We start from the raw sequence: 24,227 nt of genomic DNA, 5'->3' as shown, positions 1-24,227 counted from the left end.
CAGTCTCCAGACTGCTCTCCCTTCCTGCAGGCACAGATTATGCACCACACTCATACTTCAGGCCTCCGGCACGCAGGCTCCTGGACCCACAGGTACCCGGCTGGCACAGGCACATGCAATACTTTGGGGTAGCCCGCTGCACAGACATCACCCTTAAGGAGACAGCCTGCAGGAATGCTGCCTGCCAGTTGGTCTTTACACGGCCCTTGGGTGCTTTGTTTTAAGAGGAGAAGTCATAAAACCTTTTTACTCTAGGCCCTTCTGCCCTGCCTGAGATTTGCCTCTGTCGAGTGTGGGTCTGGTCCCTGTGTGACGAGCGCAGGCGCACAAACTAGTTAAGTGTTTCTGCATAAGCATTATGCCATTGGAGCCTCACAACGAACCCATGAGATAGTTACTGTCACCATGTCCGTTTTACAGATGAAGAAACTGAGGTGCAGAGGTCCCACAACTGGAGTCAACAATCAAGTCCAGGCCTGTGTGACTCCGAGCCTGTGATGTTCACTGCTCTTTTATCCTGCTTTGTAGTTTATTTGGATCAGGCTGTTCTGAATTAATTCTGAAAGCAATAATTTAGGAAAGAAAGAAAGAAAGAAAGAAAGAGATAAAAGAAAAACAAAACCAAAAAAGTGTGTGTGTGTGTGTGTGTGCATGTGCGTGTGTAGCTGTGATCTACTTTGACCTCATGCTTACAGGGGAAGGAGAACTAACATTATGAGCTAGGTGCTTCCATCCAGGTAAACTCATTGACTCTTCCCCATAGCACGATGAGGTGGGCATCTCAGAGATACAAAGTGACCAGCCAAGGTCACCAAATTGATCCAGGGCAGGGCACAGATGTGAATCCGGAGTATCTGACTGTAGGCCTGGTGTGTTTTCCATGACCTCTGTGCCAAAAGCGACAGCCGGGATCTGTCCCACTTATCTTGAGGATCTTCGAGTGTCTCACTTAGCACCTGGCACAAAATAAATATTTATGGGATTGGATTGAATTAAACCCAAATGAACCCAATGTTCATTAAGGGAGGATTTGATCATTAAGTGGACACTTTGCAGATGTTACAAGGAAAGAGCTGACTACGTAGAATCTGTTAAAGGAGCAGTTTAGGCACAAGTGTATTCAGAGTGATTCCTTTTTTTGTAGGAAAAAAAATTCCTTCCCTATGGCTATCTCTGTTGTAAATACAAAGGAAAAGTCTGCATCAGACAGCTTCAGATAAAAAATATTACTTATCTTTGAGGGGAAGGGTCACGGAGGACTTTCACATCATTTACAATAAAGGAAACCCTGAAGATACTTGCATTTTGAAAAAAAAAAAAAAGAACAAAAGGAAGGAAAAGAAAGACATGTTGTTTTTGGTGACAATAGATCCCACTGGAGTGGGGATGCAGCCAGGATTCACCCTGTCAGCTCCCTCAGCATGGGCCCTGGGGGGAGATGAAAAGGGTTCATTCAGAGCCCACCCCCTGCCCCCCATATCCTCTCCTTGTACTCTGAAATATTTTCTTTTGCAACAAACGTATGAGCACATGACCAGGAACGAGGAATCCTTGGGAAAATAGGCCCGGAACATCGCTTTGTGCTGGGGTCAAGTGAAAATTCACAGAAACTAATTTGAAGGGGTACCTGCTGGCCAAGGGTAACATGCTTGGAATATATATATAAAAAAAAAAATGCAGTAAGTTGAAACACATTCACTATTCTGAAAGCCAGTAAACAAGGGGGAAAAGCCAAGTCAGCTTGCCTTTCCTATAGGAGCTGTACCTGATGGTAAGCAAATGGTTTTGTTTTTTTTTTTAAGTGTGGTTTGTTTTGTGTTTTAAATAGAAGAATGCTAGCTAACAAATACAGGAGGAAAAATAGAATTAGAAAAAAAAAATCTGGGGGCGCCTGGGTGGCTCAGTCAGTTAAGCGTCCAACTTCAGCTCAGGTCACGATCTCACGGTCCGTGAGTTCGAGCCCCGCGTCGGGCTCTGGGCTGATGGCCCAGAGCCTGGAGCCTGCTTCCGATTCTGTGTCTCCCTCTCTCTCTGCTCCTCCTCCGTTCATGCTCTGTCTCTCTCTGTCTCAAAAATAAATAAACGTTAAAAAAAAAAATTAAAAAAAAAATCTGTTTTGCAGCCCTGATGATAGATAGCGTGGATCTAAGCAATGATCGTCAGTGGTTGCCGAAGCCTTTAGGTAAAATGCTGAAGGAAATCAGTGGTGGGTAGATGAGGCTAACAGCCCCAGAGCCAACTCGTCCGTCCAAACATGTGAGCACAGAGGCACTGGGCATTATCTGCCTCCTGCTGGGCGACAACGGGATGTACCCAGCACTATCCATGAAACACTCTCGCCACAAAACCAGGCCTCTAGAGCGAACTGCCATTTTATAGGAAAGGTGGGCTCAGAGAACCACGTTGGGCGACACTTCCCGATTTCACCCCGCACAGTTCAGAGTGTGGTCAACCCTGCACATGAAAAGAGACATAGAGTTGAAATAAATGCAGTTGGTGAACTTTATTTGCATCCTGATACAGACAAATCAGCCATGAAAATGACCCAACATTTCCTAGACAACAGACAACATTTGAACACTGATTGCGTATTTAAGAATAGTAGAAGGATTTATGGGTGAATCGTTGCAGTGATGATTTATGATATGATACCAAGAATTTGCCTCAGAATAATGCAGGTGTGCGGGCTGGAGAGAGGAGGAGAGGCGCTCCAGATAAAACAGGCCTGGCTACATGCTGGTGGGTTATGAAAAGTGGCTGGGGTCCACAGGGATTTATTGTGCTATCATCTCTGTTTGGGTACATGTTTGGAGATTTCCAAAAGAAAATGCTAGCAAAAAGCAATACAAAGTATGGGCATGCCACTTAATTCTTCCATCATGATGGTGGTGGAGGAGGTGTGGACGTGGGTGTGTGTGAAATGTGTGAAGCGTGTGAGTGGGTGTGTATGTTCTCATGCTCTATTTGGTCCTAATTCAAGTTGCGGCTTTGGAACAATTGCAGTGACTTTCTGACAGCTGTGAAGAATGCCCCAACCTCCCAGGCACAGCTGAATTTCTAAAGGGCATCAGGCAAGCAGGCAGGCAGACACATGGGCAAGGCCACTCCTTAGGGGACTGCCGGGGCCAGCCCAACACGGTTATTCCCACGATCAAAGACTGAATAAAACTGTCTAATGAAGACATCACCCAGGATCCAGAGGGGCCCAGCTGGGGGCTGGATGTCAAGACCTTGAAAGCCACTGCTACAAAACTCCATTCCATCCACAAAGTCCTGGGGTTGGAAAAAAAGATGTAAGTGACATGTAGGGAGAAAGGGAAGCAGTGCTGCCTGGAGGCTGTACTGTGTGGTAGTGGGGCGACTGGCCCTGGACCGTTCCATACGGTCACCACTTTGGCTGGTTGGTTCTTCCTCCTGCTTCCGGCACCTCTACTTGTTTACTCCGCAAAGTGCCTGCATAGTTTCATACATGTGGGCCTGGGCTTCTAAGCTCTACAATTTTGTCAACTGTTCATCTGTTATACACGTCTCCCGCTTCCCCCACCCCCACCCCCCCCCCACCCCCCCACCCCCGTTTGATAATCAGAAAAAGTGAAACTTTGTTGCCTGACGGGAAGAGCAAAAGGTTTGGCTTTAGAAGATGTTGGCTGGAATTCTGCTTTCTTTGTGAACCTCAACTCAATTTTTCAAGGGAGAGATGTTACACTGCTATTTTGTGTTCTGGGAAGAATCCTTTTTTAGATATAAAGCAAGTAGGCGTTCATTTTTCCACGAGAAGGGTATAACTTTCTCCAGTCTTATTTTTTTAGTTTGGCAAAGACTTGGGGTCTACCGAGCAGGTGTGGTCTTTCCAACAACCATTTGAGATTTGAGGTTGCTGATGAGGGTAGAGGAAATTCACAGAGGCCTTAAAGCACCTTCTTGAGAAGGTGGGGTGCTGGAGTCCTGAAGGGTATATAGGCTGATGAATTTGGCACGGTTCAAATGTCTAGCTTATCCTCAGTTTGGGGTTCCCAGTGACAGCTCCAGAATCCCTTTGTTGGAGATGCTTAGGGACTTGACATGAAGCTGTTTTCTAAAGCAAAACGTTTGCTTTTTTTAGTAGTGCAATTGCTGGATTGTAAGGTAGTTCTATTTTTAACTTTTTGAGGAAGCTCCATACAATTTTCCAGAGTGGCTGTACCAGTTTGCATTCTTACCACCAATGCAGAAGGGCTCCCCTTTCTCCACATCCTCGCCAACACCGTTGTTTCTGGTGTTGTTGATTTTAGCCATTCTGACAGGTGGGAGGTGCTATCTCATTGTGGTTTTGATTTGTATTTCCCTGTTGATCAGTGATGTTGAGCATCTTTTCATGTGTCAGTTGGCCATCTGGATGTCTTTGGAGAGATGTCTATTCATGTCTTCCGCCCATTTTTTAATTGGGTTATTTGTTTCCTGGGTGTTGAGTTTTAGAAGTTCTTTATATGTTTTGGATACTAATCCTTTATCAGATAGACCATTTGCAAATATCTTCCCCCTTTCTGTAGGTTGCCTTTTAGTTTTCTCGATTGTTTCCTTCACTGCAGGAGCTTTTTTATTTTGACGAGTTCCCAATAGTTTATTTTTGTTTTTCTTTCCCTGACCTTAGGAGACACATCTAGAAATAAGTTGCTAAGGCTGATGTCAAAGAGGTTACTGCCTGTGTTCTCCTCTAGGATTTTTATGCAATTATACTGCTAAGTATCCAAAGAATACAAAAATACTAATTTAAAGGGATGTATGCACCCCAATGTTTATAGCAACATTATCTACAATAGCCAAATTATGAAAACAGCCCAAGTGTCCATTGGCTGATGAATGGATAAAGAAAATGTGGAAAATGTAGTGTGTGTATATACGTATATATATGTATGTATATATATATATGTGTGGATATATATATATATATATTTATAATGGAATATTACTCAGCCATAAAAAGAATGAAATCTTACCATTTGCAATGACATGGATGGAGCTAGAGAGTTTTATGCTAAGTGAAATAAGTCAGTCAGAGAAAGACAAATACCATATGATTTCATTCACATGTGGGATTTAAGAAACAAAACAAATGAGCAAAGGGGGAAAAAAAGAGAGAGAGGCAAACCAAGAAACTATAGAAAACCAACTGATGGTTTGTTTAGCTTAACTATAGAAAACAAACTGATGGTTACCAGAAAGAGGGGAGGTGGGTGGGGAGATGAGAGAATTAGGTGATGGGGATTAAGGAGGGCACAGGGTATTGTATGGAAGTGTTGAATCATTGTACTCCATAGCTGAAACTAATATTACCCTGTACGTTAACTAACTGGAATTTATTTTTTTTAAGTTTTTAAAAAATTTATTTTGAGAGAGAGAAGGGGGTGGGGAGAGGCACAGAGAGGGAGAGAAAAAATCCCAAGGAGGCTCCGTGCTGTCAGCGCAGAGCCCGACGCAGGGCTCGAACTCACAAACTGTGAGATCATGACCTGAGCTGAAATCAAGGATTGGATGCTTAACCACCCAGGTGCCCCACGAACTGGAATTTAAATAAAAGCCAAAAAAAACCCCACCACCCCACATTTGTTTTCACTTGCATTGTCTGTTTATATTTGGTGGCTTGGGGAAGCAGTTAATGGAGAACAAGATGTGGGGGTAGGTAAGTCCCCAAAGTCCTCTACACCTTAGCACCTCCATTCTGGTGCAATCACCCAGGTGCTGTGGGTGGCTCTTGGGTAAAGTTAGCGTGTTGAGTGTCTCCAAAGAACTCCATGTGATGTTGGAAATCTGGGCCAACGGTGGTGTGAAACGATCACAGATTTCCCCAGGAATTCCCTTTCTACCTCACTCTACCGACTTAGGAATCCACTACGCAAAAGGCACTTTCTTGTTTGAGAAGAATGTTAATCTGAATGTTAGAAGATATAACCTGATTCTGTACTCCCTCTCCATGCAGCTCAAATCTTGAGCCGCATAACCTTCCGAGTCTCAGTATCCTCATCTATAGAATGGGATAATAATATCCAGTCTGGCTGGATGTTTGAGGGGATTAAACGTGGTCGGTTGAAAAGTCCTACGTGACAACGCCCGGAAACTTCACTACATGGCTTGTACGAGGCTTGTTTCTGCTTCTCTGCAGGACAGGAAATGAGAGAGAACCAGCCGGTGGCCTTTCCACCACAGGCAGCTTTGTCCTTTCTAGAGGGGGCACTGCTGCTTCGGCACAGGGTAAGATGGGAGGGGGGCTCAGGGTAAGTGCAGGCTACCGAAAAGAGGAAGTAGCAGGCTCCTCGTGGGGAAGGGATGGCCCTGTGACTTGCAGAATAAGGAAACAGTTCTTACCAGCAGGGTGTAGGCAGTCGGTTGGAGGGTGTAGGAGACTCCGTTGATGATGAAGGTGACATCCGGCATGACGTTGAGGTTGGCACACTCCACAGCATACTAAAACACAGCACAGAGGATCCATTTAGAGGCCTCCCACCTCCCAAGAGAGGGCCTAGTTCCCCTGCTCCCGCCTCCCCCCAACCCCGGCAGGCACTGACTTCTCCATCCATGGGCTCTGCCCCAATGGCCTTCTGCAGCTGCTTGATCTTGTCGGAGGGGCCCGTGATGAGGGAAGTCCCTGTGTCCACAATGGCCTGGCAGCCCTCAGAGCAGAACATCACTGTGCCTCCCACCTGGATTCTGAGGGCAAGGAAAATGTCGTGAGCCGCCCTCCCCACTCCCCCATCCCAGATTCCTCCTCCCCAGCCCTGAAGTCTCCCCAGCTGCTCTCATCCTCTACAGGCTCTCAAATATACACTCGTGATTTCCATTTTGACTGTCTTACACATGAGTGTTTCTCAGTTTTTCTGTGGCTGATACCCATAACAGAAATACATGTACTCTCGGACCCAGTACACGCACCCACATACACACAAGAAATAAAAATAAAAAATGAAACAGTGCTCAACCCTAACATGCGAACTGCACTCTGATATTTTCTATTTTAGTCCAGTTCATGAAAAATGTAAGTCATGATCCCCTAAAATGAGGTCATGACTCATAAATGGGTAAGTCCTTACAGTTTGAAAAACCCTCAGTAGACAGTGAACACCGAAGCTTTTTGCTGTTTATCCCTCATGCCAAGCACATGGCCTCACCTCCCCTTGCAGGAGCTTATTCTTGGCTGAATTGAGACTTGCGTTTCTTTGAACTCCTGGACGGTCTAGTCCAGTGCTAGGTGTGTGACTGGCCACTGGTCCCACTTCCTTGGTTGCTCCATGCCCAGACACACACACACACACACACACACACACACACACACACGTACGTATGCATGTATGTATGTCAAGACCCTGTCAATGTTACCTCCTTCATGAAACCCTTGCTTGAGGAGTTCTTCAGGTAGGAGCTGTCTTGCCCTGTCTGCCAAGGCCACTTTGGTGGCACATCTCATGGACCATGGTCCACCCTCCACTTCACCTGGTGGGGGTTTGTGTGTGTGTCTCATCTTCTGTACACACTCCATGGAGGCAAAATCTGAGTCCAGTTCACACCTGCACCCCTGTGTCACTCGCCCTTTGACCTATGTATTAATTAGCGTTAGATGAGCCCCGAGTAGTTGGCTGAGTGTTCGTATTGACTTGAGGGAGCACCACGCGTGCAAGGAGGGAAGCTGAAACTTGGTACCATGTGTCTGCCGCCCTGGAGACCGAGGCCCCTCTTGCACCCCCGCTGAGCCCCTCCATGCTTCTAGCCCTGCACAACAAGCCCCCAGCATCCTCTCCCAGGGACCAGCACTTTGATTCAGGTCAATTCAATTAACCCAATTTGAGTGGTGCCCATCCTGAGTTCTTCTGTCATACCATAACGAGAATACTCACACATCCAGTGCAATCTGCCAGTAGCCTTGCTTGGTGACCGGGACCCAGTTCAGATTCCCAGAGAAATGGGAATGGTCATAGCCTCCGAAAATCAGCTCACTCCCCACACCACTTTCTGGGTCACTACATGGAAAGAAAGGCAGGCTGTCAGGGAAGGGCCACTGGAAAACCCCAGGAAAAAGCCTCAGCCAGTGCCCTATTTCTTGGTCTGATCACTCACACCAAGTACCTATAGAGGGGAAATATCAGCCTAGGCTTTGAGACCAGAGTTCCCCACTACTGCGAGGTGATTAGTCTGGATCTTTTCTGGCAAAAGGATAGAAACAGGTCTGCGTAATGATTTGTGAATGTTTTCTTCTTGGGTAAAAGGGCTAGGAAGGTGGGAAAGGGTGATGACAGCTCTGGTCATGCAACACTCACGCGGAACCAAGGCCAAGGCCATCTGAGGGGTGCACACACCATGTGACTTGAGGCACCCCCCAAAGCCTTTCCCCCCAAGTATCTTTCCCACTATTGTTTTGGTGGTGCCTGGTGCCTGGAGCTTCCGGGTTATTCTCTCCATCGTGTTAAGGTGAAGAAGCTAATGTGAATGCAACGTGACTTACTAGAGCTTGAAAACTTATTAATCTTCACCGATGTTGATTTTTCAGATTATGTTCTGGCACCTAACAGGATTCTGGGGAAATAGGACATGAAACTGATTCATTTTCAAGAGGAAAATGATCAGAAAAATACAAAACTCTGGGTGCTACAAGTCAGGGTGGTAAAGGGGAAGAGAACTGGGAATCCGTGAGCATCATAGAAAAGTGGTTTTAGTGGGGGTTGGGGGAAGAACTGTTTGTTGATGGCCTTTGTGCAGGGCACTGGGCAAAGAATGTTATCTGCTTAATCCTATTTATCTCTTACATCATCCTTGTGGCCAGTTGAGGAAACTGAGGCTCAGGGCTTAAATCCAGATCAGTCAGACTGCAAAGCCTCTGCTATTTCCCATCCTAAACTTTGTCTCTCCCAGCTGGAAGGGAGCTGCTCAGGAACCTGTAAGGGAGCAGCAGAGATGTCTGGGCCACCTGCTGTCCCGCTCCCAGCTCTTCCCTGGGCTGGTCCCAACTGCAGCCATGCAGTATAATAGAGGAAATTCAAGTCTCTCCACGTAGGAGTGGAGAAAAAGGGAAATGGGCTTACACTAAAGCTGGGTCAGCTCAGACCAGATCTCACTGGGAGGGAGTCAGAAAGGTAAGAAATCTCCTTCCTATGTAGGGATGAAGGTTAGGTGAGCCTTTCCGGATCCCAGGCATGCGAGCCTTATGACCTTTTCCAACTACAGCAAGCAATTTAAAACAATTGTATAAATTGACCATTTAAAACTGTACAGTTCACTGGTGTTCTAGATATTCACATTGTGGCGAGCCGGTCTTCAGAAGCTTTTCATCCTGCGCATGGAAACTCCATACTCCTTGAACAATAACTTTCTATTCCCCACCCCCCTCCGTCCCTCGCACCTGGCAGCCTCCATCTTGGTTTCTGTCTCTCTGAATCTGACCCTGTAGGGAGCTTCATGCAAGTGGAATCATACAGTGCTTGTTTTCTGGCTTATTTCACTTAGCATAATGTCCTCAAGGTTCATCCATTTGTAGCTTGCGTTAGAATTTCCTTCCTTTTTCAGGCTGAGTGATATTCTATTGTATTTTATTAGTCCCTTAACATTTCATTATTTTATTGTCAGCTTACTTTCGAATTTTTTCCTGCATCTTACCACTGGAATCACGCTTCCTGAGGGCAGGGGCTGTCTTCCTTGTTTTATTGTGCTCCTGGTGCCCAGTATCACAGTCAGCACAGAATAGGAGCTTGATAAATATTTATTCATTGCATAAATGAGTAGTCAATCCCAGAGATTCCTCATATTAGCTCAGTGTGGTACAATTTACAAGGTGAGGCAAACCCCATTTCCTCAACATCCAGAGAGGGTAAACCCAAGGTCACACAGCTGGTAATAGGTCAAGAAAGAGATCCAAGCCGGGTACTTGACTACTAAGTCTGGTGCTCTTTTGACTAGACCATGTTGTCTCCCTCTAGTCATAACTGACCTTAACCTTGGTGGGCTTGACAGGCCTACCTGCTCATGTACACAGAAAACATGGGTATGTCCACCAGGTTCTGTGCCATCATGTTGTCGAACACCGGGGTCACCCCTCCCACAGCCAAGGAGGGGTATCCCAGGCCCAGAATTCCATCAAACTCTGCGTTCACAAAGGTCTGGCCAGGCTCTGTGACACTCTCTCCAAATTGCTGGCCGACCACAAGCAGTCCTTCCACCTAATGGGAGAAAACCCGAAAGAAAACTGCATGGGAGATCTTTGGCAAACAATCTCAGATTCCCGAATTCTCCCTCTGGCCTGAACAGAATTTTTCCCCCACCCAACTTTTCTTGATTCAATGGGCACAGTGATTTCACCACATTCTCACAACCTTATTTTTTTTATGTAAACTTTTAAAAGTTGAAGTGTAATACAGAAATCGTAAGTGGACAGTGCAGAGAATTTTCACAAACTGTACTCGCCCTTGTCAGCAAGCTCCCGAACGGGAAGCCCCTTCATGCACCCTGCAAATCACACACCCTGCAAATCATGGCGCCTTTCCTCAAGAGTAACCCATCTCCTGGTTTCCCCACCTATACTGCCTTTGCCTCTTCTTGAGTTTTTGTATCAATGGAATCTTATAGGATGAATTCTTGTTTATATGGCTCCTGTCACTCAACATACTAGTGCAGTCTGTGGTAACTTTGCTCATTGTCACTAGTATTCCATGGTATGACTACATCATCATCATCCATTCTACCATGGATGGATATTTGGGTTGTTTTCGGTATTGACTATTGCTAACAGTAATGCTTGTACATGTCTTCTAGTGGACATGTTGGGTTTATGCTTAGGAGAAAACTGCTAGATAACAGGATATGTAAGTGTTTTGCCTGAGTAAATGCTGACAATGAGTTTTCCAAAGTGATTGTACCAATTGACATTTCCCATACCAACGTTTGAGAGTCCCAGTTGCTTCAGATTCTCAATGACACTGGATATTACCTATCTTTTTCATTTTAGTCTTTTCGTGGATATGCAGTGGGTTATGTTGGGGTTTTAATTTGTATTTCCTAATACTAATGAAACTGAATATTTGGATAACCTCTTGTGTGAAGCGGGTTATCTGCATTTTTCTTATTGATTGGTAGGAATTTTTTATTCTGGAATCAAGTCCTTTTTTGGATAGATGTATTACAAATATCTTCTTCCAGACTTGGCTGGTGTTTTTCAGTGAGCAGAAGATATGAATTACGGTGTAGTCAAATTTATCATTTTTTCCCCTCTTTAATTAGTGGTTTTTGTAACATGTTGCAGAAACTTTTGCCTACCCTAAGGTCCTGAAGACATTTTCCTATGTTTTCTTCTAAAAGCTTTCTTATTTCACTTTTCATATTAACACCTACAATGTATCAGAAGGTTTGATGATGTGTGAGATAGGAGCCAAGATTCTTTTGTTTGTTAGTTGGTTATATGGAAATCCAAATGAGTTAGAACCATTTAATAAATACACTGTCATTTCCTCCACTGCACTGCAGTTTCACATTCAACATAATTCAGAGTAGTTTCTTAATTTTCTCTTTTGTCCCATTTGTCTATTTGCTTATCTTGTGCCAATACCACATTATCTCAATTACTAGAACTTCATAATAGGTCTTAATATTTATAGTGTGTTTCTTCGTCTAGATGGTCTGAGTGTATTACATATCCATATAAATTTTAGAATTAGCTCATCAATTTCTAATAAAAATTGCCATTTTTTTGATTAACAGATCTATTGATCAATTTGAAAAAACTTTGACTTATCTATAATACTGAGTCATGAAATACCGAGTCATTTCAATTTATGTAGATCTTCCTTAGTCTCACTCAATAATGTTTTGTAGTGTATTTAGAATAGAGATCTTGAGGGGCGCCTGGGTGGCTTAGTCGGTTAAGCCTCCGACTTCAGCTCAGGTCATGATCTCACAGTCCGTGAGTTCGAGCCCCGCGTCAGGCTCTGGGCTGATGGCTCAGAGCCTGGAGCCTGCTTCCGATTCTGTGTCTCCCTCTCTCTCTGACCCTCCCCCGTTCATGCTCTGTCTCTCTCTGTCTCAAAAATAAATAAACGTTAAAAAAAAAATTTAGAATAGAGATCTTGAAACATTTAACATTTTTGTTAAATTTATGTCTAGGTATTTGATGTTTCTGATGGTGTTATAAATAATGTCATTAAAGGTCTATTTTCCAGGGGCACCCGGGTGGCTTAGTCGGTTAAGTGTCCGACTTTGGCTCAGGTCATGACCTTGTGGTTTGTGAGTTTGAGCCCCGCGTCTGGCTCTGTGCTGAGAGCTCAGAGCCTAGAGACTGCTTGGGATTCTGTGTCTCCCTGTCTCTTTGCCCCTTTCCCACTCACTTTCTGTCTCTATCTCTCAAAAATAAATAGGTTTTAAAAAATCTATTTTCCATGTTTTCCTGATATATAGAAATTCAAATCATTTTGTTCATTAATCTAGTATTCAGCAACTTTGTTAATTAATTAATAACCCCAATTGTCTGTAGATATTTTTGGATTTTTTACATGTAGAATTTTGTCATATGTGAATAATGACAGTGTAATTTCTTCCTTTATAATCCTAATACCCTTAGTTTCTTTTTTCTTGTCTTACTGCGCTGAGAATAAGCATCTTGGACTCCTTTTTTTTTTTTCTTTGCCTTAACTCATTCTTGAAAGCCTGCCACCAGGCTTTCTGCCCTGTGCACTGTTTCTCTGTGGATTCTTCTTTGCTGCCTCTCTAGAACTCAGCACACTGAGCAGACTGGCCCACTGCCGTTATCTCAAACAGGAAGTGCTACTCCCTCCTGGCCAGGCTTCCCCCTTTCCCTGGAAGCCAACTCCCTGTTTCCACCTCTTCCAGAGACAGATCTGAAACTGTTCCCCTAAAAGCTCTGCAAAATATTCTGTCCCCCAAGTTTCTGGCCAAAAGAAAAAAGAGGAAGGAATTGTACTCACATAGACTTGGTCGGTTCCAATGATTCCAGACAAGCTCCCAGTCCCGTATTGAATGGAGAAATGATTCCCCAGCGCGCTGTATGTGTTGGACTGGGAAGGGTAGAACCTGGCGTGTGTCTCTGGAAAAGCAAGGATGCTGCTCTTGCCTGGGACATCAGCTCACTGCCTCCGTCCCTGCCCTGATACCACAGAGATGCAGGGTCTATTCCCTCAACTCCCAGATTGAGTGGGGGCATCTAGAAAGGTTGGCCATGGCCCTCCTTAGTTAGTTACTACATTCTCCTCTAGCCACATGTGGTGGCCTAAATGGAGAACAAATAATTGTCCCTGGGAAACGTGATTGCTCACAGTGACCTCATGAGGCACACCAAGATAAGCGTCATGTATCAGGCGCCATCAGAAGTCTCCACCAACTAGTATGGGTCAGAGCCTGGTATTCAAAAAAAAACTCATAGATAAATAAATACCATGCCAGGCAACTACTCTCAATTCCTTGCCTAACCTGTAGACACCCAATTTTGGGGTTTTCTGAGACATTGTGCCTCTAGAATTTATCCAGCACAGACTAAGGCATCTTTCCTTAGCTCTTCCCTTTCCGACGCTAACAAAGACATCTGAGTTACCTCCGGCCAAATAAACCCACCCCTACATTGTGCCCCGTCAGCCCCACCTCTGATATCCTGGGAGGTAGGCCACCAAGCCCTCTTGAAGCAGGTGAATAGTCAGCACTAGAACCCAACCCATCGACCTGCCCAGAAACAGCCATTTGAACAGAACTTTCTCCCACATTCTTTCGGGTGTTCCAAAGGGAGCGAGTCATCATGTGTTCAAAGATTTGTATCGACTTTGTATTTTCAGTGGCTGAGTTTTCCCCTATTAATTCAGGTCAGTATGAAAGTTGCTGGCCTGGATAGCAGTCAGATTTTAGCTCTGTCCCTGGCTCAGCCTTGTTTTCAGCATAAGTGAAGGTCCCAGGGCGGACTCAGAGGTGGAGAGGGGAAGCCAGTGCAGCCTGGATGGCCAGTTTCTGGAAATCAAGCTCCCTTCCCCCAGAGGGCCAGGCCCTGGCTGCCATTGACCCTGGCCCTACTTACTGCAGGCTGGGCTCGTGCAGTACACAGAAGGGACCCAGAGGTTGGAGGAGCCAGTGTCAAAGATGACGGTGAAGTTCTGCGGTGGAGAGCCAATGGAGATGGAGCCAAAGTATTCTGTCTACGGGGGAGGGAGGGAAGGGAGGAGAGTGTAGGTGGTGGGAAAGGGGAAGGTGCTCACCAGGGGGCCTAGGGAGAGCTCTCCGGGCCAGAGCCTGGGCTAGCACAGACTGGAGCTTACAGAGCCTCGGGAGTGGCAACAAAAGGGAGAAGGAGCAGAGAAAGGGCTATAAGGGAGACGATCAAATCAGCCTCTCAGCCCCTGCTTATCTTTAGCTTTTGTTCGCATTATTCTTCATAATCACTCTACGAGCAAGGCAGAAGAGACGGTGATGCCTGTGTTCTGCAATCAGGGAAGGGAAGCCGGTGAAGGTTAAGTCATGTGTCCCAGGACATGCAGCAGGGCCCTTCTGACTGGCATGCTTGCCCTGCTCATCCCTTTTCTTTTGCAGAGAGCTCTACACGGTTGGGCGCATTGGGGCTTGCTCGGTCAAATCCACAGGGACCCAGGGGATCAGTCCCTATGGGTTATCCTAGAGGAGAAATCCACACTGACCTTTGGTGTTGCTGGCCGACACTGGCCATTCCCAAAGGCCAAGCCATCCTCCCACCTCCCCCATCCCCAGCCCCTGCCCTGGGACTCCTCACATCCATGTAGTTGATGAGGGGCTCGTTGGCACCCTGGCTCGTCGTGCAGGCCTCGGTGTACTGGATCATGTCCAAATTCTGGGATTTCCAGAACTCAGAGAGCTGGCCCCGTGCCCGCAGCTTCTTCCGGAGGGACGGATGCCTCCTGAGGGGCACCCTGAGGACAAAGTCCCGTGTGAGGAGGAGATGCCTTTCTGCGTCTCTAGGACCCTGCCCTCTCCCCACCCCATTTTTCCAGAGGCAAACTGGGAAATGACACAGGAGAAGTTCTGCAAGGCATCATGCCAGAGTTTGGCCAGAATTGGTGCCCTCTCGGCCCCCGGCCTGTCAGTCTGATCTCTGCCTCCTGAAGATTCTTAGAATCTTAGACTTGAATTGGCCCTCCCTCTCACAGACAAGCTCTTTGAGATTTTCTAGGAAAATGTTCTGCAATTTTACATGAACCTTGTCAGGGGATGATATAAAAGGGCAGAAAAACTATTGGGGGGCAGCCATGGTCAGTCTTTCGAGCAAGTACTCGGTCTCGTGAGCGCCACACCAAGCTGCAGGTTCCTGCTCTTTACTAACAAGAGAGGCTCCCTGGGACTTGGGCAGCAGTTTCTGTCAGAGATGGAGGCAGAGGGCTGGCTTGTCGTGGGCTGGGGGTCAAGGCCAACACAAGATGGCCCTTAGCTTCTTCTCCTCTTCAATTCCCCGTCATCTTTCCTCTCCCGGGGCAGCCCTAGGCTTGAGGGCAGGGAGCTGCCCCAGCTGGACACAGTGCTGGGGACGTGGCCTCACCTGTGGAGTGTTTTTTGAGTCAGTCCCAAGTCCAGGAGCACCAGCAGCAAAAGAACGAGTGTTTTCATCGTGGGCCCAACCAGCAGCTTCTGCCTTGCTCTGTCGTGGCCTTCCTTGCCCCTTCTCTTTTCTTCTCTCCCACAGGCCGGTGGGGACCGAATCTCCTTAACTCTCAGATCTGCCCTGCCTTGCCCAGCCCAGCCTGAGGACCCAATGATAAGGCCTCTTGCGTCAATATCCGGGCCCCGGAACAAACACAGTGAGTTTAACAAGGCGTCTCTCTTCCTCCCCTCAGCTCCTTTCCCTCCTGCAGGGGCGGGCTGGGTCTGGAATGGGACATGGGGGTCTGTGCCCCCTCAAAGAGTAAGAGGACTGTGTAGGTTCAGCTTCTCTGCCAGTTTTTGGGGTCCTACCCTGCTCCCTAGAAACCCTGTATTTATCACTTGAGAGAGCAATGTGCCCCTGGACAGTGGGACCCGTCTACTCACGTGTTACCACTAGTGGCCTGGCTGAGGACTCCCGGGGGGTGGAACCTCAGTCATCACATTTGGGGCAACTCAAAATATCAATCGGGCTGTTTTCTATGTATTTCCTAGTCTCTCCTCACTCCTCCGGGAGCCTCGGGGGCAGCTGACCCTCCCTCAGTCCACTCTGAGGCAGAAACTTGCACTCCTCAAAGCCCCTAGAAAGGGAGATTGGGCTTGTGGGGCTAGTTTTTTGGACCCCAAGAACTTGATGAATCTGGAGCTACGGGGCGGAAAGAGGTTTGGAGAAGAATACAGGGGCGGCCCTGGAAGGGGCCTGGGAGGTACTAGACGCGGTGGGGCTGGGGGTCATGAGTCTGCAGCAGGTGTCTGTATTACTTTGCCGGGACTGCTATAACAACTTAGCACAGATTGGGTGACTTAACAGAAATTTATTTTCTGGTGATTCCGGAGGCTAGACGTCCAAGACTAAGGCATAGGCAGGGTTGGTTTTTCCGGAGGCCTCTTTCCTTGACTTGTAGAGATGTCTGCATATTCCCTCTTCACAAGATCTTTCCTCTGCGTGTGTCTGTGTCCTGATTTCCTCTTCTTATAAGTCATATTGGATTAGGACCCATCCTAAAGACCCCATTTTAACATTGTTCCCTCTTTAAAGGCCCTATCTCCAAATACAGTCGCACTCTGAGGTCCTGGAGGTTAAGAACTCACCCTAAGAATTTGGGGGGGATACAATTCAGCCCATGACAGTGTCCAAAGACAGAAGGACCCTCAGTCTGTCATGTGGAGTAGGGGGTGCTGGGGTTCAGTGCTCAGTTACCCTAGCGTGCCTAGCTATTGCTATGAACCATGTCTATGACCACCCCACCTCCTAAACGGAGGGCGGGCTTTATCTCCTTGAGTGAGGATGGAGGGCGGTGAGAAGAAACACCTTCCCCCAGCCATGACCCTGACCTAGGTTTATGGGACGCTCTGAACCAAGGCAGTAGAGGCCAACACCACCGTCACACTTACCAATATGCCCTACCTCTGGAGTAAAGGCAGAGGACCAGAGTTCAGGTCACCAGTTAAGCCACAGCCAGCAATTTGGCAGGTGTCTTAACTGCTGCTATGAGTTCTGCTTTCCATCTCTGAAGCCCAAGAAGCAGACAAACTTGGGAATGTGGAGCTAAGCTGAGTCCTGCCGTGAGCTCCAAAAGTGTGAAAGGACATCAGAAGGACTTAGGGAATGGCCTGGACCCTTGAAACCCTGATCCCAAGGGAACAAAGCCTCTTTAGCATTTACTCCCGTGACAGTTCTCTTTGACCCATCATTGGGGAGGGACGTCTCTCCCCTACAAGGGCAGCATGAGCCAGAAGTGGCTAGAAGTTGAGATAATTTGTTGTGCTCTGTCATAGTTTGCCCATAACTGTCCAACCACTGGGAAGCTTAGTCTTGTTATCCGCCAAATACCCTACATTGTGGAGTTTTAAGGAGGACTCAACACACAAAATAAGGTATGTAGAAGTACTTGAAAAACCATAATGTCATCAGACTAAAGATCTTCACTAGAAAACCCTTGCACTGGAAGACCTTTTCTTGCCACTTTCATAGCAGATGAGGACACTGAGGTGCGGAGGGGCAGAGTGACAAGCCCGAGAGCACGTGGTCCCTTTAGTGGCAGAGCTAAGGTTAAGACCCAGGCCTCCTAACTTCCAGTCCAGGGATCTTTCTGCCTCAGAATTATCATCATTATTACTGAACTGTTGGCATGAGCATAGCTGTACCCCTCCCCCGTCGCCTCTCTTCCAGGCCAGTCCCCACCTCCCGCTGGCCTCTGTTTATTGTGAGTGGACAGTTGGGCTGGCTCAGACTGGAAAACAAGCTGGTTGGTCTGTGCTGTGGGCCACCTGGCGCCTGACTGGATCAGAGACATCCTGGATTGTCTGCGAGGAGCTGTGGGGTCTGGCTGGGTTTTGGAAATTTCGAGACAGGCTAGAGGCAGGACTATGGGGATGTTTGTCAGAACGAATGGGGTCTGTTCTCTCTGGGAACAACAGGAAACTCACCTGCCCTGGTTGCAGATTACTGGATCCTCCCATGCTGGAACCAAACATCGCTGTGGACCATTTGGGAACAAAAGCCCTTGGACATGTGCATGACGGTGTGTGTGTGCGCGCATGTGTATGTGTGTCCTTTAAGGAAAGAGAGGGAAGAGCATTTCGGGTGAAATGGTATCATGTGGGCAAAAAACAGGACATAGCATGAGCGATGATCCCATCCTTCCGCACTGGGAGAGGGTCTCTGGGAAGAGAGAGACCCTCAGGGGTGTGGGTTGGAGGCTGGGCCGATGCAGGGTTTTGTCCGTTTCCAGAGCATTTGAAAGCTCTTGGCGTGAGCCTATCCAATCAGCTTCTCCTTTCTGGAGCTTCAGCTTCAGAAGATAAATTAGAAATGAGGACGGTTGCTCAGTGCTCCATGGAACCAGCTTCATGAGGGCTCCAGACACAGTGTCCGTGTAAGACACAAGCAGCTGCTTCTCCTTCATGCTCAACTGGCTCCTGATTGCAGGGGAGCCAACAAGCTGGGATGCTCTCGGTCCTGGCTCCGGCCACCTCAGCAGCGCCGCATGAATGTGACCAACTGGAAAATGTCCCAACCTCCTTTCTGCTTGAAGCTGATGAATGAAGGAAGGTCTACTGTGCTTTGCGTGGTACGGTAGAAAGAGGGCTGGGATGGGACGCCTGGATCTAGTCTTGGCTTTGCCACTGACTGGCCATATGACCTTGGATAAATCGCTTTTCTCTGAATCTAGTTTCCTTGTCTGTACGATGAAAAGGGTGGGTTGGGTAATAATAACAAGGAACATTTTGAGGGCATAGACTATGTGCCAGGCTCTGAGCGAAGGACCTTAGAAACATTAGCTATTCTACCTTCACACCAATCCTAACAGGCAGGTATTATTTTAAAGCCCATTTTACAGATGAGATCATTGAGGCACAGAGAGGTTAAGCCACTTGCACAAGGTGCTGTAACCAGGATTCAAACCCAGGTTTGCCTGACTGTAAAGTCGATGATCTGTATTGGGTGATCTCGAGGGTCTGACATTCGAGAATTTCTTCCTGGAAGAGAAAGACCAAGAGAGAGGGTGGGAAGGAGGAGTGGGGAAGAGGGGGGAGAGAAAATAATTTCCGGCGTGATGGAAAATTTGAGGCCTTTTAATTGTAAGAAGAGAGCAGGGTGTGTGCAGGGTGGAGGGTGGTGGTGAGTTGCTGTGCGATGAGAAATCTTGTACATATTTTTTGCAAATATTTTCGGCTTTGCCTTCAAGGAGCCTCTCAGCAAGGATCATTACAGGTGCAAAAATCCCCCCCCCCCCCGCCCCATGCACCCTTCTGCTAGTTCCCCATGACCCAGACACTGAATTCTGAAAACTTCAAGTTTAAAGTGACAGATCCATTTGCTAATTGCTGAAACAAGAGCTCCTGGCACAAAGGTTTGCTTTTCCCAGGGGCCTGATCTGCTTTGGGTTGGTAATGCCTCTTGTTTTCACGCAACCGGGAAAAAGAAGGATCTAACGTGTCCAGCATCTCGCCACGTCAGGAATCCGGTGAGCGTGAGTCATTTCCAAAACCATTGTCAACCCTATTCTGGGAAGGTGCCCTTCAGACCAGAAAGTATTGCAGTTCAGCCAGCAGAGGACACAGGCATCGGGAAAGTTTCTGACCTGAATACTGCCTGTGTGTGCAGGTGCCCTTGTCCCCCGACCTGTAAGCCTGAAGAGCGGTTCATGCCTTGGGCTTGCCAGAGAGCAGGACTGCACACTGACAGCATGAGTTTCCATGCTTGTTACTCATCCCAGGCTTTGAAAGCAGACAAAGCAGGGTCTGGAGTCCAACCCCACCACTTAGGTAGATGTGCGATACGGGGTTTGTTGTGGACCATCAGGTTCCTCTGCCGTCGAAAAGGAACAGTGGTGTCCTCACAGGGTGATGTGAGGACTCCATGAGACCATCCTCGGGAGGAGTGCTTTCTATGTCCTGCCCATCCCAGCCCCTGACACCCAGTTAGCACTTAGCACTGGTGCCCTGGCTAAACCACATAGACCGGGGCAGGTGCCCGACATGGACTAGTGCCCACTCTATGCCATATGCCCCTCTACATGCTTGAAATATCCTCACTCATGAAATTCTCTCAACAACCTTAGGAGGTAAATAGTACCAGAGAGGTAAAAGAATTTGTCCAAGGTCAAACAGCTGGTAATGACGGAACTGGGCTCGAACCCAAAGAGTCTCACGATGAGTCTGTGATCTTTTACAACTGTTGCTGCCATCTGTAGTCTATACGTATGTATTCACTGGCTGAAATACATTGTGGATCCCATCCACCCTTTTGTGTCTTTTAACGGTTCAGGAAAGCTATCAAGGCTTCTGCCTGCCTTCAGTTCTTTCTGTGTGATCAGGGACTTAACCATTTAAAGGCTAGGAAATGAAAATGCTCTCTGACTCTTAGTTTCTTTATCTGTAAAAAGGAGTTTGTTGGGAAGACTAATAAAAGCATATGTGAAAATGCATGATGCACAGTGAGTGTGCAATGAATACCTGATTAAAATTTCATTATAAGTGGAAGAGAGATTATACTTAAGCAATTGTAACAGAAATCTGATGCCTTTCCTTCATTGCCTCTGTGGGTTTTCGTTTTCAGGCTTCTAGTGACCGGGTTCTCACCTGAGAAATGCTGTTTTCTTTAATCTTTTCCTTCGGGGTCCAGCATGCTGGACTTGGAACCACGTCCATCCCATCCTGGAACTTTCGTGAGCATCCTGAGAGTAGGATCTAGGCTGTGGCTGAATAGGGAAAAGTCACAGGTTTAATATTGGAATCGTATGTTTTTTAATGTTTATTTATTTTTGAGAGAGAGAGAGAGAGAGCACAAGCAGGGGAGGGGCAGAGTGCGAGAGAGAGAGGGAGACATAACCCAAAGCAGGCTCCAGGCTCCAAGCTGTCAGCTCTGATCCCGATGCAGGGGCTGAAACTCACAAACTGTGAGGTCATGACCTGCAGCGAAATCAGATGCTTAACTGACTGAGCCACCCAGATGCCCTTTGGAATCTTTTTAAAGTAAGTTTGTCTCCATTCTCAAAACGTGTTGTCTTGTTCCTGGTCCATTAAATGCCTTGGAAACCCACAGGAGGAAAGTACATGCTAAAGATGCAATTAAGATTGTGTCTATTCCAGGACTGAGATACTTGTCTGAGGGTCCTTTCTGGCTTAACACACTTCCCTGACCTGAGCGCCTCCAAAGGGAGCCCCGTTTCCGAAGTCTTGGCAAACACTGTTCATTTACTCATAACAATCAGGACACTTAGTCTCAATGAATTTTTTCAGAGACAAGAAATCCAAGCCTTCAAGAGAGTTTCCCCTCCTGCCCGCCACCCCCCCCCCCCATCCCCGGGCAGGAAGCGAGTACAGAAAACGGAGGGCCTTCCACACCAAACTCTCACATGGCTGCCTTCACTGGGGTGGTTGTGACAAGAGGTGGCAGTGGTTGGGATGTGGTGGAGATGGAACACCAGGAAAGCAGTGGTGAGCTTAGATTTGTTCCAGAGACAGAACCCGCATGCCATGGTACTGAATTAGATGTGGACAAAGAAAGGAGGGATCAAGAATGACTCCTGGAATTTAGACAACCTTAGTCTTGTGCAAAATGGTGTTGGGTCCATGTTATTTATTCATCAAGCGTGGTTCGCGATGAGGAAGTTTGAAAATAGGTGTCAGGAAGACTAGCTAAATAATTACGGTATCTCTAGAGATGGAATGCTGTGGAACCATGACAAAATACTAAAAGAGCTCCAAAGAAGAACATCGAGTATAGATAGCTGGGTTAAAAAGCATGTAACATCACATAATGTATGCTACCATTTGCATAAAATAAAAGGGGGGAGAATATTTATAGTCCCATCTGCTTACGCATGCAGAAAATATCTCTGGTGGGATATACCAAGAGACTGGTAGCTTCGGGAAGGGAACCAGGTGGGTGGGGCAGGGGGGGAGGCTTGTTGTACGCCATTTTGTACTTTCTGAATTTTGAGTCATTGACTATATTACTTTATGAATTTTCATGGGACTGTATTCCTTTATTGGTTTTCTATTGCTGCTATAGAAAATTACCACAAATGCAGTGGTTTAAAACAATGCAAATTTATGATCTCATAGCTCTGGAGGTTAGAGGATGGACCTGGGTCTCACCGAGTTCAAATAAAGGTGTCAGCAGGGCTACACTCCTCTCTGGATGCTCTAGAGGAAAATCTGCTTCCTTGCCTTTTCCAGCTTCTAGAGGCCGCCACATCCCTTGGGTTGTGGCCCCTTCCTCCATCTTCAAAGCCAGCAAAGTTGCATGTCTCTGGCCCTTCTTCCATAGTCTCATCCCCCTCTGACTACAGCCAAGAAGAGTTATCTTTTAAGCACTCATGTGATTAGATCTAGCCCCCTCATCCCCAGGTAATCTAGGATAATCTCCTCATCTTAAAGTCCTTGATTTCATCCAGTGTGCAAAGTCCCTTTAGCCGTGTGATTAACATAGTCACAGATTCAAGGGATTGGAATGCGGACATCTTTGGGGGCCACTATTCTGCCTACCCCAATTACCTATTCAAAAAAGTTTTTAATGCAAAAAAAATAATAATGACTCCTAAACTTTTGGTATGAGCTATTGGTGGGAAGGGATAATGGTGTTCTTTACTGAGCACAGGATCAGGGGGGCAGACACAGGTTGGGGGAGGTGGAGAATCAAGGTCTGTTTTGAACAAATTCTTTTGAGATACCAGTAGACTTTCCAGGGGTGATAACAGACTGACACTTGAGTTTGTGGGTCTTGTGCTCTCCTAAGAATGGTTGAGGCTGAAGATATAAATGTGGGAGACACCAACATACAGAAAGTGGTTAAAACCTTGAAACTGGCTGAGAACACTCAGGGAGAGGATGGGGATGGAGAGGAGCAGAAGCCCCAGGACTGTGGTCTGAAGCCCGTAGGTAGGTGGAGGAGGAAGAATGAGCAAAAGAAGCCAAAAATGAACCTGGGGGGGGATGCGGGAAAACCATGTTACCTCCTCCTGGAGATCCCTCAGCCACCCAGATCGAAAGAGCCACCGCCTCGCTCCGTTTTTCTCCATCACACTCCCTTGCCCACTTTGCAAGGATGAGTGCAATCTGTGATTCTCTTTTTTTGTGTGTTTACTGCCTGTGTCCCCACTATGTTGTGAGCTCCTGAAAGAAGAGCTCTGGTGGTCTGGATCATTGTTGTGTCCCCAGCACCTAGCCCGGTGCCTGGCTCAGAGTAGGCATTCAAGTATTTGTTGAATGAATGAGCGAAGGAAAACAAACTTAACCCTTCTACCCCCAATCCATAAATAATGAAGTTAAAGAAGAACACGGCACAGGTCTTTTGATCCTCCAGTGACCATGTCCCATAGGTAAGTTTCCACAGGAGTTGTCTACAGAGTGTGCTTTTATTTTTTTTTTTAAATTTTTTTTTTCAACGTTTATTTATTTTTGGGACAGAGAGAGACAGAGCATGAACGGGGGAGGGGCAGAGAGAGAGGGAGACACAGAATTGGAAACAGGCTCCAGGCTCTGAGCCATCAGCCCAGAGCCTGACGCGGGGCTCAAACTCACGGACCGCGAGATCGTGACCTGGCTGAAGTCGGACGCTTAACCGACTGTGCCACCCAGGCGCCCCCAGAGTGTGCTTTTAAAAGCACCAGGAAAACACCTCTATTCCCTGGTGTCACCATTGTTCACTTATCTCCTAAAGTGAGGCATCACCCTCTTAGCATAGTGCCTTGCCCCTAGTAAGCTCTCAATGGATCTTAATAAGCTATTCTTGTTATTTGGGCTTTTAAAAATGCAAACAACCCTGGGAAAGATGGCCACGGAGGCATGAACTCCTTAGTAGTATGAATTCGTTTCTCAGCCGGAATAGTTAAAGAAGGACTTTAGGGTGGGCGGGGTGCAGATGCACAAAGGGAGAAAGTGTTCCAACAAAAATGCTAGGGAATCTACAGCAAATCTCAGTTTGTGGTTTTGCTGAGGCCCACACCTGCACGGCATGAGGATTGCTCTGCCAGCCGCATCAGCCACTGGCTTCTCATTTCGGGGGGTGTGAGGCTCCCTCTGAGCCCAGCCAGGCAGTGGAGGAAATGAAGAGACTCTCAAGGGAGGGGCGAAGGAGAGAGGATGGGGTAGGGTGGAGAGCA

At 47.0% G+C, this 24,227-nt stretch overlaps 1 protein-coding gene across 2 annotated transcripts; it reads right to left on the bottom strand.

Moving 5' to 3' along the window:
- Window positions 1-2,488: 2,488 nt before the first annotated feature.
- CTSE (cathepsin E) lies at window positions 2,489-15,674 on the bottom strand. Of its 2 annotated transcripts, XM_047076604.1 has the most exons (9): window positions 15,512-15,673; window positions 14,732-14,888; window positions 14,027-14,144; window positions 12,933-13,051; window positions 9,979-10,178; window positions 7,866-7,988; window positions 6,543-6,684; window positions 6,343-6,441; window positions 2,921-3,273 (listed from the first exon to the last, which is right to left on the bottom strand). In XM_047076604.1, the coding sequence occupies exons 1-9, from the start codon at window positions 15,577-15,579 to the stop codon at window positions 3,109-3,111; spliced, it is 1,191 nt and encodes a 396-aa protein (XP_046932560.1). In that variant the 5' UTR covers window positions 15,580-15,673; the 3' UTR covers window positions 2,921-3,108. The 2 variants fall into 2 exon arrangements, with proteins under 2 accessions (XP_046932561.1, XP_046932560.1); XM_047076605.1 differs by lacking the exon at window positions 6,543-6,684 and having other exon boundaries at window positions 2,489-3,273; window positions 15,512-15,674.
- Between the last annotated feature and the right edge of the window lie 8,553 nt (window positions 15,675-24,227).

Source organism: Lynx rufus, unplaced genomic scaffold, assembly GCF_022079265.1.
Source record: "Lynx rufus isolate CCGP_SWC_20201006 ecotype Redwood Valley unplaced genomic scaffold, mLynRuf1.p SCAF_15, whole genome shotgun sequence".
NCBI classification, from domain to species: domain Eukaryota; kingdom Metazoa; phylum Chordata; class Mammalia; order Carnivora; family Felidae; genus Lynx; species Lynx rufus.
Note: the sequence above shows the minus strand (reverse complement) of the source record. Positions and strands in the feature narration are given on the sequence as shown.

Bases quoted from the DNA above. Each gene is read 5' to 3' on its own strand.
- CTSE (XM_047076604.1), bottom strand. From the start codon at position 15,579: ATGAAAACACTCGTTCTTTTGCTGCTGGTGCTCCTGGACTTGGGACTG. The intron at 7,989-9,978 runs GTAGGCCTGTCA...CTTTCCATGTAG, and splicing joins TTTTCTGTGTACATGAGCAG to TGACCCAGAAAGTGGTGTGG. The intron at 6,685-7,865 runs GTGAGTATTCTC...CCTTGCCCTCAG, and splicing joins TGGCAGATTGCACTGGATGT to AATCCAGGTGGGAGGCACAG.